At 31.9% G+C, this 16,294-nt stretch overlaps 1 protein-coding gene across 1 annotated transcript in view; it reads left to right on the forward strand.

Moving 5' to 3' along the window:
- Window positions 1-433: 433 nt before the first annotated feature.
- The window catches only part of LOC143053736 (uncharacterized), a gene marked incomplete at its 3' end in the record, with an annotated part of 72,064 nt that continues 56,203 nt past the window's right edge, over window positions 434-16,294 (forward strand). Inside the window, exons 1-7 of the mRNA XM_076226519.1 lie at window positions 434-586; window positions 7,412-7,760; window positions 8,700-8,747; window positions 9,926-10,044; window positions 11,328-11,395; window positions 12,949-13,130; window positions 14,126-15,921. Coding sequence (XP_076082634.1) covers window positions 563-586; window positions 7,412-7,760; window positions 8,700-8,747; window positions 9,926-10,044; window positions 11,328-11,395; window positions 12,949-13,130; window positions 14,126-15,921 — 2,586 coding nt within the window. The remainder of the gene's footprint in view (window positions 587-7,411; window positions 7,761-8,699; window positions 8,748-9,925; window positions 10,045-11,327; window positions 11,396-12,948; window positions 13,131-14,125; window positions 15,922-16,294) is intronic.

Here is a 16,294-nt window from a genome sequence, read left to right on the forward strand (position 1 = left end):
ACTTGTATTCAGTTTTTTCTGTAAAATTAAGTTTACTCAATGTCACTTTTCGTTCAATTCTAGCACTTTTAATAATACCTGACAGTTCAAATTTTTAAATTTCTTGTTAGTAACATAATATCAAAATATTTATTATTGGTGTTTTGTTTACAAATGACGTGTTATCATTTAGATTTGAAATTTAATTGATCAAAATAGGGATATCAGAACAAAGAATAAACATATGTTACGTTATACCTTTAATCAATTCAGATAAACCAAAATTGTCAAGGTTCATGTGTCCTTCTTTATTAACGTTCCAATGAACAGGTACTACTGCATATTTACCTGACTTTACTTTATATTTTTGAACACGTGGGGATTTCTTCTTCACGTCATTATCTTTGACCCACAACAAAAAGGTCCAACAAAACTTTTATTACGTTATTGTAACGATGTATTGTACAAGAGGCGTTGACATGGTGTGTTAACAATGTTAATAGAAATTCAGAGAAATATAAAACATTATACGTAACCAGCAAATATTTGACAGAGAGTTATTTTATATTGTGCAATTGAAAGCATGGATAGAGGAAAAAGCAAGAAGGTAATATAATTATAACCATAAGCTATGATTGATTGATTGATTGATTGCTGGTTGTTTAACGTCAAGTGGCAAATATTTCCTGCATGTTCTGGATTAGAACAAGTCAAAAGTACCTACAAAAAGTTAAACCATTTATTTTTATTTCGAACAACAACAATGAGTTCCATGTAGACGAAACACACGTCTAGTTTCACATAAGCAACACGACGGGTGCCAAATGTGGAGCAGGATCTGCATACCCTTCCGGAGCACCTGAGATCACCCCTAGTTTTTGGTGGGGTTTGTGTTGTTTATTCTTTAGTTTTCTATGTTGTGTCATGTTTACTATTGTTTTTCTGTTTGTCTTGTTTGCCATGGCGTTGTCAGTTTGTTTAAGATTTATGAGTTTGACTATCCCTTTGGTATCTTTCGTCCCTCTTTTTCTAGTGTACAAGCAAGTTTGGTATTTTCGATGAGCTTTCTTATAGAAAATATATTGATCAATGTTATTTTACCTATTAAGATATACTATGCTTTTTCATATATGGTTTAATCGTAATCTTTACTCGTACTAAACATCATTCTCATTTCATTTGTTTTTTAAGATGCATTCTCGCTACATTGGAGACCTGTTGGTGACCCTCTGCTGTTGTTTTTTATTTGGGCGGGTTGTTGTCTCTTTGGCACATTCCCCATTTCCATTCTCAATTTTATTATTATATATTACATGTATTACAAAACCGGTAGGATAGTTATTTCCTCAATTTTTAAGTAAACACTGATTCTTTTTGAAATATCATATATAGATAAGAATTAATTTAATTTTATGTGATATTTTCAAAGATCAAAATTTTAAGTATTTCAGCGCAAATTCTGTTTAGCATAAACAATTTCTTAGTTTTAAGATGCATAAGATGCAAAATATGGCCAAAATATATTCTTTTTTTTTCGGAGATGATAGAACTATAGAATTCTATATTATAATATATTATTTTTGATTGTAAAAACTCATAACTTTACCTTGCAAGTGTGATAAAATTTCATTTCATAAAAATAAATCTGTCCAAAAAGCTTAATACACCCTTTTCAGCATGCGGGAAATAATTAAGATTTTCACCCTCTCGATAAAGTTGAATAAACTTTTTCGAAATTTTTTTAAATATTTTTGTCGACACATATTTTTTTTGCTATAAATTAGAAATTTAATGACAGATGACACATGTAAAACAGTAAGTTTTTTCGCTGCCTCAGCACCGTAGCACAGCTAAGCTAGATTCTGCAAAACAAATGGATTTTTTGGTTTCAATTTTAGTTTCAATTTTTTTTCCACTTGTTTTGATTTGAGAACCAATATTGATTTCAATAATGTAGTTGGAATGATGATTTAATTTCAATTAACGAGACATTTTTTATTCTTATTTGCTTTTTCTATATGTCTTTTGTTTTTTCTTTGTTGACAAATTTGTTTGTTTTATAGGGATTATGATTATAAGATAATGTTGACTGCAGTATCCCACTTTTGACATGTTTACATATTATGTCTGATTATTCATTTATTGTTTCATACTCTGTTGTTTATGTATAATGGAATGTTATGCGATTGTCAAATAAGTGAGAGGTTCAACTCGTTTTCCTAAAAAAAAACAGGTTTAATAAACTTTTTTCTACATCAGAAAACACATGTACCCAATCAGGGATATGACAGTGGTAATGCATTCTTTGATCTGTTTGGGCTTTTCATTTTGACATTTAATTATAAGGGAACTTCTCTTTTCGAATTTTTATCGGAGTTCGGTATTTGTTATTTAACCTTTTTTTTTATAGTAAGAGGTACACTTTAGGGATATTTGTTATAATCGCGTAAAATGTGTAGATTAGGAAAGGACTACAAAATTGAGTTCATGAATGTTTTTTTACCCGAGTTTATCTGACATTATACAATCTTATGATACATATGTTTTGACTATCGTGTGTAAATTATCACATGCCGCTAATATAATGATAAAGTTCAAAAAAGTGAATTTGTTATTTTAAAGATTAACACAGATTTTCAATACTAAATGAGTAATCACGAAATGAACAAAACTATATATAAGTGTTTACTTTTATAGCTTTATAACAACAATAACAAAAACACGAAAAATTAATGGAGTATTATATATCACAGCTTGTTAAATAGAATTTTTAGTAAAAGAATTGAAACAAAGAAAATGAATTAAAAAAAAAATAGTAATTCAAATTAATTCAAGTAATAAAATACATTTGTGGAAAGTTGTCCTATTGACAATGATAACATTTTTTTTTATCATTAAATTAGATAAGAACATTAGAAAAATAGATATGTAACTAGATGTGAGTTTCATATGTTCTAGATATATAACTTTGAGCATCTGTTCTAGGTTAGAACTGTCAAGAGCTTATCTAAGGGCGATATATGTAAGCTGTTGTAGTGTAAACTTTCAGAATCTGTTATCAAACTAGAATAATATGTCATAGAGTCAAAACTGCTTCTGTTAAAAATGGTTTCAGGAGAACTATTCCACAGGGAGTTCTTACAGAGTTATCCTGACATACCGTGACCAAATTTAAGAAATGTTAGAACAAATATAACTATACTGTATATTAAATGAAAATACTACAACCATCTTGTTGAATTAATTTTAATTAACTTAGTGGAATTGTAACAAATTGTATTTGCAAAAGTAGCAAAAGAGATTGGAAACAAGTTATAACAAAATTAGGGACGTCCTCTCCCTATATGATTATAAACACATGACGAAAAAAATAGACGAATGCATTTAATTTAAACTACAACAAAAATAGAATAATGTGGTATAACAAATAAGACTGAACTGGAGAGAATGGTAGGAAAGTAGGAATTCTGAATTTTAGTTGAATGTTTGAAATCCTTGTGTAACAATGTGTAATTCTGATGTAAGATTGTACAGACTCAAAAAAATCTTCATTTTACTAAAATGAAAGGTTACAGTCACCAACTAATAGGAGCTGAATTGATATAGAATATTTGGCCAAAATGTCCGGGCATTAAATTGAAGAGATGATCAGGGGAGTTCAACTATGTAAAGAATATAAAATATTCAGCTTTTAAAGATAAACTGTATATCGCAATTTATGCCCTAAAAATAGCAGTTAACCATCAGTCTAGTTCTTTGCTGCTGAAATCTGCAATTGTGAAACAGTAATACAATTTTTGTTTGAAATTGTTTATAAAAAGAAAGAAAAATAAGTGATTTAATGCATCATTTAGACTGTTTTTACAAAAACAAAATATTCGTTTTTGCTATACTTAATTTTACAACTTACTGAGAATTCGGGAGAGAGCTTGTGCAGAAATTAATTTATCAAGGAATGCTAAATACATTTTCCTTTTTTAGTTGTAGCAAGAAACCAAGTTCTATGACACCATTTTCTTTTTTTTTTATTTTCCATATGTATATTTTAAAATCGATATTTTAATTTTTATAAATATTGTAATAAAAACTATGCAAAATTAGGCAATATGGCAATATGGCAATTGTGCAAAAACCGTTACTTTTTATCATATTTGTGTTCATAAAAAAAGGATGGTTAATCATCATTTTTGCAAGTATAAAACAATTCTATCTGGTATATATATAGTGATGGTCCACCTTCATGCATAGTTTACCGATGTTCAAATCCCATAAATTGATTATCAAGATACAAATCACAAATTAAATGAGAGAATCGCCTTTTTAAACTTCAAAAGAGAAAGAAAAGTAGCGTTGAAGGGGAAATAAAGTGTCTTCTACTATAAATACATCACTAGCCTTATGAATTAACAATCGGTAAAATGTTATTATTGGAAAAAAGGACTTTTCTTGTCGCCGCGGGTATCACCAGCGCATTAGTCAGCCCTTTTCAGTTGACATATCATTGAAACGGGCACACATTGTTAATAACAAAAAAGTGTATCAATTGTGAGATCGTTCGATACTCTAGACTCGTTCCGACGTTGTGGAAATTTAAATATTATGGTTAGAACTATACAGACCCGGATCGGTTATTCACCTTTTTCTTTACAATAACATTTATTTAATTTCATTCGTCAATTTAAAATATAATTTTTATAATCAGGAAGTTAGTGTATTTGATTTGTTTACGCAAAGTTATTTCGTATAATAGCTACATGTATTTAATTTCAGTAGATTACAATCGTTTTCTCACGCATAAAGCCTCATTGATATGGTCAAAATTATAGAAAAGACTGTTTACAAAAATTGATTATTTTAGAACTTTGGGTTATCAATGCTCTTCATGTTCCGTACTTCACTTGGCTTTCTCATTTTTTAAAAGCTCGACTCTTAAAGCCTTTGTAGACAACTGCTAATTGCACGCCTGCCGAATACAATTTCAATTCTGGTATCTATTATGAATTGTTCTATATAATAAGGATGTTCTTATTACATGCAGGAAACCCTAGCCGTATTTGACACAACCTTTTTCAACTTTTGATCCTCAGAGATGTACAACTTTGTACCCCTTTTTTTTTTTTAACTTTCGAACTTTTATATCTGGGCGTCACTGGTAAGTCTTGTTTGGACGAGACTCGTTTTTGACGTAATGAATTTTAAACCTGATGCCTTTTGTTATCTATTGTTCATGTGTTTCTTTGCCTAATACGTTCTCCTATTTATGTGTATTGTAGTCCTGTATTGTTATGTTGTCATTTCAATGTTATATTTAACAATGCCATCAAAGTGCGAGGTTTGGCATGCCACAAAACCAGGTTCGGCCCACCATTTTGTTTCTTTTAAAAATGTCCTGTACCAAGTCAGGAAAATGGCCATTGTTATATCTTAGTTCGTTTCTGTGTGTGTAACATTTTTACGTTGTGTTTCCGTTATGTCGTTTGTTTTCTCCTATATTTGAGTGTCATTTCGCATTACTATAGGACGTGTCACGGTGCTTTTCTATCCCAAATTCATGTGTTTGGTTTTGATGTTATATTGGTTTTTCTCATCGGATTTTGTCTGATGCTTAGTCCGTTGCTGTGTGTGTTACATTTTGGTGTTGTGTCGTTGTTCTCCTCTGATATTTAATGCATTTCCCTCCGTTTTAGTTTGTTACTCCGATTTTGTTTTTTGTCCATAGATTTATGAGTTTTGAACAGCGGTATACTACTGTTGCCTTTATGTATGAGTTTGTTCTTATTTTAAAATAATTATTGAGTATCGTTGGTCATCTCATCGAGATTGATTTCTCTAGCTTGAGCCGGGTCGGCGAAAGTGAGAAAAGCAAAAGAGTTGAGATGTCCAATGATGATAATGTTTATCGCTATTTTACCTACGACGATGTTGTCAATTTCATGTCAATTTAATTGACAAGGCCACTTGCCCCCTTAGTTTCTAGCAATATTTGTTTTTATATCTCTCGGCTCTGATGAGAAAGGAAATTATCAGTCAGCAAGATCTAAGGAAAATTTTGTAAAATAGCGATAATATTATTTACAAGTCATAACATGGGGGCTATATGTGTAATATACTTAAAAGTTTCGTGGTTAAATAACGAATGAATATTCGATATCATGTGATATAAATTTCTCGTTTTTGAAATACAATAATAATATTAAAATAATTAAATGCCCATTGATAAAAATATTTAAATCAGGAGTATTTCTTTTGAGCATAGCCATGCTTCCTTGACAGGATTTATCTTTATCATAAACATTGTGTAAAAAAATATTATAACACTTGTCAACATTTAAAGCCTAGATGGTCGGTAAATCGTTAACTAGGGCTATGTCTGACACACTATTCAATGTACTACCGTTAATAAATGGAACAAACTCGGAAGTGGTGAAGGTAACATTATTCTTGACAGTCGTGTGTCAAGATCACGAATGCATCAATAACTATTGGGAATATTCTTTTTTACCCGAAAACCTTAAAGAACGTATATTGATATGTGATATAACAAATTTTAATAAAAATTGTAGAACATTTTGAAAAAACATCCCTTGCGTAATAATAATTCAAGGGGTATTGAATGTACCTATTTAAGGTCTCTTTCACAAATGATTGACCCATATTGTTCGTGCCTGTATCTCAAATTTCGATATTTGTTCTTTAGACATCTGATTTGAAAATCTGTTCGTCGTGTCATATTCCTTAGTTCAGTTTTTACTGATTTTGAATAAACAAAATAAACGTCATCAGGAGACAGAATTTTCATGGCAGTTGCATAAGCACATACGCTTTCTCTATATACAAATCTGGTCTCTTTCTATTTGACTTTAGACGATTTTCACAGGTTTTCCAAGTTTGGATATTGGCAAAGAAGTGTTGCATATTATTTAATAAGTAGTTTTGATTTCAAGTATGAATTTAACTTATCCATACTATTAAATGAGGAGACCTCATTTGTGTGTCGCTTCTCCTTCTTCCACAATTAATTAAATTATCACCATTCCTTTGTGTCCTATAATAACCATGCATAGTCGCATTGGTCAACCTCGATCATGATTATGTCGTTTGGTTTATTTAGGGAGGAAAACGAAGGTAACGGCGTCCGAATATTGTTTTCGCATCGGACGCACCTTAAAGTCATCGACTAAAAAATTTGCCCTGTCCCCCAGTACTTTTGCACCTTTTACAAAACATCATCTTACAACAGTTTAATACTTTCAACCACGCTTTCAACCACGCTCTAAATGTGTTCCAGTTAGATTATAAACTAAACCGAGGGTAGTTACCAGACACCTGCCTAAAAAATTAAGAAATGCTGCCATACGTTACAAATGTGATACTGCAAGATTTTCAAATTTATTATACCTTTACTGATTTGTATTGTTCGTTATAATTATAGAATGACCGGTATGGTAGGGACCTCAATGTCGATGATAACCACTGCTCCTATGAACCAGAACCAGATTACAACCGTAAATGGGAAACTGATAGACCGGACTTTATACAAAATAATATTCCTTCTCTTTTGAATCACAAAAACATTCCCGGTCCTTACCAAGACCCATTAGCCAGTCAGTATCTGTGGGGTCTCCATAAAACAACTTCTAAGGATCGGCTCAATAGCAGTTTATCAACAACTTCTACAAACAAACCGAAATCACGTTGTGCCATACTGTTATTCCTAATAATAGGAATAGTAACTTTGGTTGGTGGAGCTATAGCAGTCGCTGTGTACTTCACTAGCCTACGTAAGTAAAACAAAAGTAAATTAAAACATTTTTACTTATATTTTGCTTTCATTGCATTGAGACAGAAAATAAAAGGCGGATTAAAAATTAAATGTTAGTGTCATTTCTTTCTTTCTCTCTTTTTTATTGATGGTAAGACTACAATGGGATGACCTGACTTTTTCCAGGGGCTGCTATTTTATCCGGGGGGGGGGGGGGGGGTGATTACAATTTCTCAAGGATATGTTCCATTTTCAGAGTTCTTTGATACTTTTTTTATATAAACCATTGTTTAATCATCGGATGGTGTCTAATGCTTAGTCCGTTGCTGTGTGTGTTACATTTTAATGCTGTGTCGTTGTTCTCCTTTAATATTTAATGCGTTTCCCTCAGTTTTAGTTTGTTCCTGATTTTGTTTTTTGTCCATAGATTTTTTAACAGCGGTATACTACTGTTGCCTTTATTTAATCTTTTTTTCAGCAAACTTATATTGGGTGAATGCCCCTTAGACCTGACGAGTTAGTCGGGGTCATTGAAACCCCTGCCCAATTATTTGAAGGGTGTTCAATAAAAGCATTTAAAGGGGTTATCTGTATCATTCAGGTCCTGCTTGATAAGAAATTGTTTTTTTTTTTGTTAATTATAATGAATGTAATTATAGATTGAGATTTGTGGTAAACAGCAAAATCATCATAGTTGTCTGGCCAAAGGTTATTTGTTCTACATATTTGCCCTCTAAAACTGTTTACCAAAAATTTTTCTGACCCTGGATTTTCTATCTAATTATTTGTCTGATATTGGCATTTGTTTTTCAGATTTTTTAAAATTTGTTCAAACCTACATGTAGTTCGTACTAAGAATTGTTGTTTCGTTGAACTTGCAATTTAATTTGAATGTAAATATCTATGTGATGCTTTTATTCCTTTAATTCACATCATCTTGATACTTTTTGTCTTGTAGAAAATGAACAGATTACACCAACTACGCCTACAACGACAAACAAGCATGGTATGTAAACAAAATCCTAAAGTGAATGGTTAAAAAATCATATTCAGAAAATATCATAAGAAATTGAAGGCATATTTACAATAAAAAGGAGGAGATACAAGTGGCTATCAAATCCCAGAAGTAGAAAACAAACGCTATGGTAAAAAGAAAAATCAAGAAAAAAAAACAAACATTAAACAGCGGCATGAATCAATGACATCGTCAACAGAGTTGATTTACAGAAAAAGGCAAAAATTATAAAAAAAAACAGAAAATTGGGCAAAAAATAAAGAAATAATCAAGAAAAGAAGAAAAAAGACTACCTACTATTTATGCCTTAAATAATTTACTGGTAGCATAAACATGAAACAAATAATGTGTTATCATATTGCAAAAACATAAAAACTGATTGAAATAAACAAATTTTACATTTTACAGAGATAAAAATTGTCTCACTCATGAAATTAATACTATCACTGACAAATCAATTGTTATGATGTGTAAGCAAGAAATAAGTTTAAAAGATAGTTACATGTATTGAGCAAATATATCATAAACAAATATCATGAATATGTGATTAAGGGGGCTCGCGGGTCTAAATGAAATTTTTTATTTAATATAGGATTTCTCTATATTTTTCTATAAATGAACTTTATCTAATACTTAATAGAAAAATGAAATAAAAAAAAAATGGGGTCACCGTTCATTTACGCTTACAATCTGCCTTCGAAAGAAGCATACATTTTTGTTAATGTCCTTTTTTTCTGTTGAACTAATAGGAGAGATAGCGGTAATATCGATATAAAAAAAGAACTAAATTACAAAAATCGCTAAAATTTTACAATTATTTAGTTTATGTACAGCTTATTCGAAAACTACAATAAAAATATAGGTCACCGATGAGTTAAAAAAGATATTTCAATTTTAATGCCAAAAAAATGGCATTTTTTGCACCAAAGGGAGATAATTTGGAGCTTTATCAATGATAAAGTTCTACATTTCAAAAATTCGCTGGGGCCAACACGAATTGATTTTTTGGAATTATTTTTGTATCATATGATAACGTAACAACTACTTAAGGTAATAAATGAAATTCGTAATGAAAAATTAATGTTTAATTTTTTTCTGAAAATCTTATACCCGCGAGCCTCCTTAACATTACAAATGGAAAAAAACCGTTGTGCATCTTTTGTTTTTAGACGTACCAGAGAAATTGATATACAAAGGACATATACCGATTGACAGCACTTGGGATGAAGAATTAGCCAATAAATCGTCTCCCAAATACCAACAAAAAGCAGAAAGTGTTTCACATATGGTAAATTTGCGTCGTTTATTATTGTTGTCGTTTTTCAATGATTCGATAGAACCATATGCAAGCATTTTAAATAAACAGACAGCTCTCCGCCATTGAACAAATGAAGTAGAAGCTAGCAACAATAGGTAACCGTACAGCCTTCAACATTGAGCAAAACAAATGCAGCATAGAAAAGGCCTTTGCAAGCATGAAAAATGTAAAGCAATTCAAACGAGAGAAAAAAACTGCTTGATTTTTGTTCAAATCCACATTGAACGAAAAAAAAGAAGTTTTATGCCTGCAGATGACAGCTATAGAATTGCAAACTACTTATTTGGGACAAAAAAAATACAAAAACGGTTTTATTTTGTTATTGCATACCCGCAATTTCTTTTTCTAATTTGCATTTTGTCAATATTCAAATAAAGACTCGGGAAAGTTCGGCTAAGATCATTATTCGGAAGTTGCTCAAAATATTTTTATTGTTCGTTCTTTTACTCTCCTTTTCTTTTCGACTTCAGATTTTCTTTTCGGTCATAAAACTTTTGAGCACAATTTTTGTACTCAGACTCGAAAATCAACCCAATCAAATTGCTGGATTTCATATTTCGAGCAAGATTTTTGTGCTCCGAGCACTGAGCAAAGTTTTGTGCCTTCAAGACAAGGCCTGGCCTCACGGTCATAAAACTTTCGAGCATGATTTTTGTACTCAAGACTCGAAAATAAACCAATCAAATTGTTGGATTTCATGTTTCGAGCATGATTTTTGTGCTCCGAGCACTGAGCAAAGTTTTATGCCTTCAAGGCCAGAGCTTTTGTTCTCAATTGAACCGAATTCATAAGTTTTCAATCACGAATAAGATGTATTTGACAATACATAAACACAAGGAAATCTAAATATTATAATATAATTTAATTTTGGATGTAACGCGTCTTCTGATTGGCTGACGTTATTTTGTTATGAGCCCATAGACATAATTTAGTCATGTGACCGTGACGTCATCAACGTTTTTTCAAGGTTTTCTACGGTTTAAAATGGAATTTAGAATTAAATTATAAGAAATGACTGTAATATTTTTTCTGTCTATTCGAAATAACATAAAAAATGTGGTGCACACTGTTAAATAACCCGCTACGCGCGTTATTTAGTGTGCACCAAATTTTTTATGTTATTTCTTCATAGACAGAAAAAAATATTACAGTCGTTCTTAAATACATAAACACATTGTATCAAGGAAAGGTAAACGCATCTAAATATTATAATATCATGGAAATTATATTTAATTTTTATAGTTGTATTGTAGATCGACAAAGTGTATCATTCAAGTGATTTGAACGATTTTTACGTCGAGAATATTGTCCAAGGATTTAGGTAAATTGTACAATAAGTAATAGTTATCAAAAGTACCAGGATTATAATTTAGTACGCCAGACGCGCGTTTCGTCTACATAAGACTCATCAGTGACGCTCAAATCGAAATATTGATTAGCCAAACATGTACAAAGTTGAAGAGCATAAAGTATAACATTAGCTACATTAGAACCGTAGAACTTAGGTCCGCAACTAGTAAAAAAGTAATATAAGGACATGAAAGCTACAGTTCCGCAGCTAAGTATAACATTAGAAGAAACCATTACGTGCTATTAGAGATATATATCACATCTGTTAGCTTTCTATGTTGTATGTGCGACCTTTGAAAGTAAGTATTAACAGATTAATTTTGAAGTGTATTTTCAGCCAGTAACTATATTATATGGTGATGCCAGTAAAATATAGTCTTTATCACTAGATACGCCGTTCTCGTGAGTTTGTACTAGTTGTACGCCTGTTGTTTCCACAAAACTAAATATTAAGAGAAATTAAGTTTATTTTTCCTTGCCATCCAATATAAAATATTTCAGGACGAGAACTTGGAAATTGAAATTTGAACTTTCTTAAACAATATGTATACTTGATGAGACATAATTTGAAATTTCAACTACAGAAACATTTAAAAGAGACCACCGCTAGACACTCTCAAAATGTTAGGAATAAGATTTTGAGTATTATTACATGTTAAAACAACCCATTCAACCGAATACATACGATTTTCCATGTTAGTTATACAATCATATCTATTTAGAATGATGGCATTTTCATTAGAAAAAGTGATTGGCGACGAACATGAAATTGGTGCTTTATTCATTGTCGAAATCTCTGATTTCCAAAGTATTTGCTGTCTATTATTTTCTAGTTATTGTGGTCCTCTTTCTTAAAGCTGAACAAAGTAGACTTTGATTGTGTGTTGCTATTTTTTTTTAAACATTGACAATCAGGACAAATTTCGTATTATAAATGGTTTCGTTGAAAAGGGAGAATATGTGCCAAAGTTGAACTGGTTTAACTGCACCTAGTGTGCTGGTACCAATTCGAGAAATCTTGACCATGAGTTGATTGTTGGTATTTGTCTTTTTTATTAGTTTTGTTTTAAGGGAGTCATGCGTTGTTAGTTATTGAAAAAAAATTTTGCTGGTCAACAATTTTGGTCACCAGGTAACATTTTTGTATTAGCATTGTAACAACTACCATGATTACGTTTGTCTTAAATTATTTCTTATTTTTTTTAGGAAATATATCTTTATATTCCGGACTATAACAACTGTTTCATACCGTTGAGCACCAAAACGTTAATATTTCTGTTTGCAGACTTTGATTTGTGGATAACATTTGCATACATGAAAAAGTGAACATAAGAAAAGATAAAGAAATGCAAAACAAAGCCTAGTGATTATCCGAATTATCTGAACGACAGTTCTAAAATACCTTTTTTTGTCACAAAAATACAAATATATTCAGTTAAAAACTGTCATGTTGTAGTGTTTAAATGATTTTGAATGATATAAAATCAAAATTTACTGAATTTGATCGAATACGTTTTCCTTTAGGAAAGGTAGCACTGAAGTCATTGTTGATCTCATCTTTAAAAATCCAGAATTGAATGAATCTAGTGTTACAGTAGACATGAACGAAGGAATAATAGCTACTACATTTGTACAAGTAGTACAAAGTGGTACTGTTGAGGAGGTCAAAGACTTCGAGATAGACACACAGAAAATATCATTTGCAGGTAGGTAAACATTATTGCGATTTCTTTATTTAATTAATGGACGACTTTGCCCAGCGTTTTAGAACTTGAAATATTGTACAGATACTAACTATTCCTTTGACATAATAATATAATGGTACGGTATTAAATATGTAATAGTAGTATCTTTAATGAGTTTTTATAGCTCTTATAACTGTCATACCTTTCACAACAAAAGTGTTTTATTCTATCTTCTTTCGTTTAATTAAACGGATTTAAATGTATTGACCTTATTTATCAATGATGTGCAAAATGTATTCATAAATATGCACCCAAAAGAGTAAGAATGAGGAAGTTAAATCCGATACCTTTTATCTTTTGTTAGGATTGTCAAAGAAGATTATGTTTCAATATTTCATAACTGCGTAGTATATTTCATAGTATTAAAATGAAAGTGTAATCTAATACAAATTCTTCTTAGTGCTGAATGTACGAATATCAATGCTAATCTTTACATCTGAATCTCCAATTGTATAAGATATGTTATGTCGTCTTTTATACCCATTTCAGCCTTTCGTTTGATTTTTTCATATTAAAGCCCTAACGGGAGGGGTTGTACTTGATTTTACTATAATGAAGAAATAATCTTTGAGGCAAATAGCTGGCATGTCATTAACTGGTAGTAGTCCTTTGTTTATTTATCTGCTATTGTCATTTTGCCTAGTTTCTTTTGTTACCTATTTTGACATCGGACTCGAACTTCTTTTCAACTGATTTTTACTGAACGTATTGATATGCGTTTCTTTATTCTACGTTAGACAGATGTCTGTTTGACATGTCCTCAGATTCCATTCTCAATCTTACATATACTTTCTAACTTGACTCACTGGATAAATATCCGGTACTGAAATTTGCATGTTCGATTTTAATTACTCGACATTTGGACTTCAGCTTTTAAAAAAAGGACAAAAAACCTTTTGATATTCAAGCAAACGCTTTCAGAATCCCCTTTTTTTCTTCAAAAGTTTTTTTTTCAGATATAACTCCAACAATAGCAAATTCTACAAAAGTGACAACAACAACAACAAAACAGACAACTACTACACTGTCAACACAAACTACCCCAACATCTACTAGAATAACATCTAAAACTAAATCAACTCCTATACCGACATCGAAAACAGTTACAACACCAACAACAACTACTAAAACAACGACAACTATTACACAAACAACTACTATACCGACAACACCTGTTACACCAACAATACCTTCAACACCAAAAACAACTACTACCCCTACAACTACCACAAAGATAACAACAACAACACCGATAACTACATCACCGACAACTACTTCTCCGACAACAACAGCTGCAAAGACAACTACTACACCGACTGTTACTATCCCTACAACTACCACAAAGACAACAGCAACACCAACAACTACCTCATGGACAACAACTTCTATGATAATAACTGCTACACAGACAACTACAACACCGACAGTTACTACAAAGCAACCAGCAACAACTTCTGCACCAACAACTACTACACAGCAACCAACAACAACAACTACTACACCAACCACTACTGCATCAACAACTACTACACCGACAGTTACTACACAGCAACCAACAACAACAACTATTGCATCATCAACTACTACACCGACAGTTACTATACAGCAACCAACAACAACAACTAATGCATCAACAAGTACTACACCGCTAGTTACTACACAGCAATCAACAACAACATTTACTGCACCAACAACTACCAATGCACCAACAACTACTAGAACACCAACAAACATTACTACACCATCATCAGCTACTTCACCGACAACAACTACAACACCGACAGTTACTACAAAGCAACCAACAACAACTTCTGCACCAACAACTACTACACAAATTACTACTTTACCGACAACAACGACAACAACTCCTACACCGACAAAGACTACACAACAACCAACAACAACAACTACTACATCAACCACTACTGCATCAACAACTACTACACCAAAAGTTACTACACAGCAACCAACAACAACAAATATTGCATCAACAACTACTACACCGACAGTTACTACACAGCAACCAACAACAACAACTAATGCATCAACAACTACTACACCGCTAGTTACTACACAGCAATCAACAACAACAACTACTAGAACACCATCATCAGCTACTTCACCGACAACAACTACAAAACCGACAATAACAACTACTACTACTCAACCAACAACTTCGCCACTACTTTCTAACGAAACAACAGTCACTACATCCGGTGAAACTAACTCTCCATCAACTACCTTGCAACCTGCTAATATTGCAACATCCGGTACAACAAACTCTACTACTACTTCCACGCAACCTGCTAATAATACAACATCCGGTACAACAAACTCTCCATCCACTACCATGCAACCTACTAATACTGCAACATTCGGTACAACAAACTCTCCATCCACTACCATGCAACCTGCTGATACTACAAAATCCGGTACAACAAACTCCCCATTCACTACCATGCAACCTGCTTATACGGCAACATCCGGTACAACAAACTCTCCGTTACCTACCATGCAACCTGCTAATACTACACCAAACTCTACTACCACTACCATGGAACATGCTAATACTGCAACACCCAGTAATATAAACTCTACTACCACTACTGATCCTGAGTTCACAACTTTTCCAACCATGGAATCACGGGTTGTGTTTGAAGTACAGGCAGTAATGAGAAATATGACCTGGGTATCAGCCTTCACTAACTCAAGCTCACAAGAATATCAACAGTTGATATATACTATTAACCAGGTACCATTATGTTTATAAATAAACCATCATCTGCATAGTTTTGATATAAACAAAAGAATGTTTACATACCGACTAGTGGTCCACTAATATTTATCTTTGTTGTGTCATATAATTTTGAACACGACCTTTGTTTTCTTACATTAATAACATTATTAATTCTTTTTAAAAAGAGTATGCCCCATAGAGCTATTATATACATATTATATCTTTCCTTGAATTTACAAAAACAAAAATCATCAACATGAGATTAGAACATTATTTTTAAATGTCATATCAGATACATGAATGATATGTCATTGAGACAACAACCAAAAAACACACTAAAACTCGAAGGCATTAAATGTCAGTATTCGGTATACAACTAAACAAATAC

The sequence above is a fragment of the Mytilus galloprovincialis genome, chromosome 12 (assembly GCF_965363235.1).
Source record: "Mytilus galloprovincialis chromosome 12, xbMytGall1.hap1.1, whole genome shotgun sequence".
Lineage (NCBI taxonomy): Eukaryota > Metazoa > Mollusca > Bivalvia > Mytilida > Mytilidae > Mytilus > Mytilus galloprovincialis.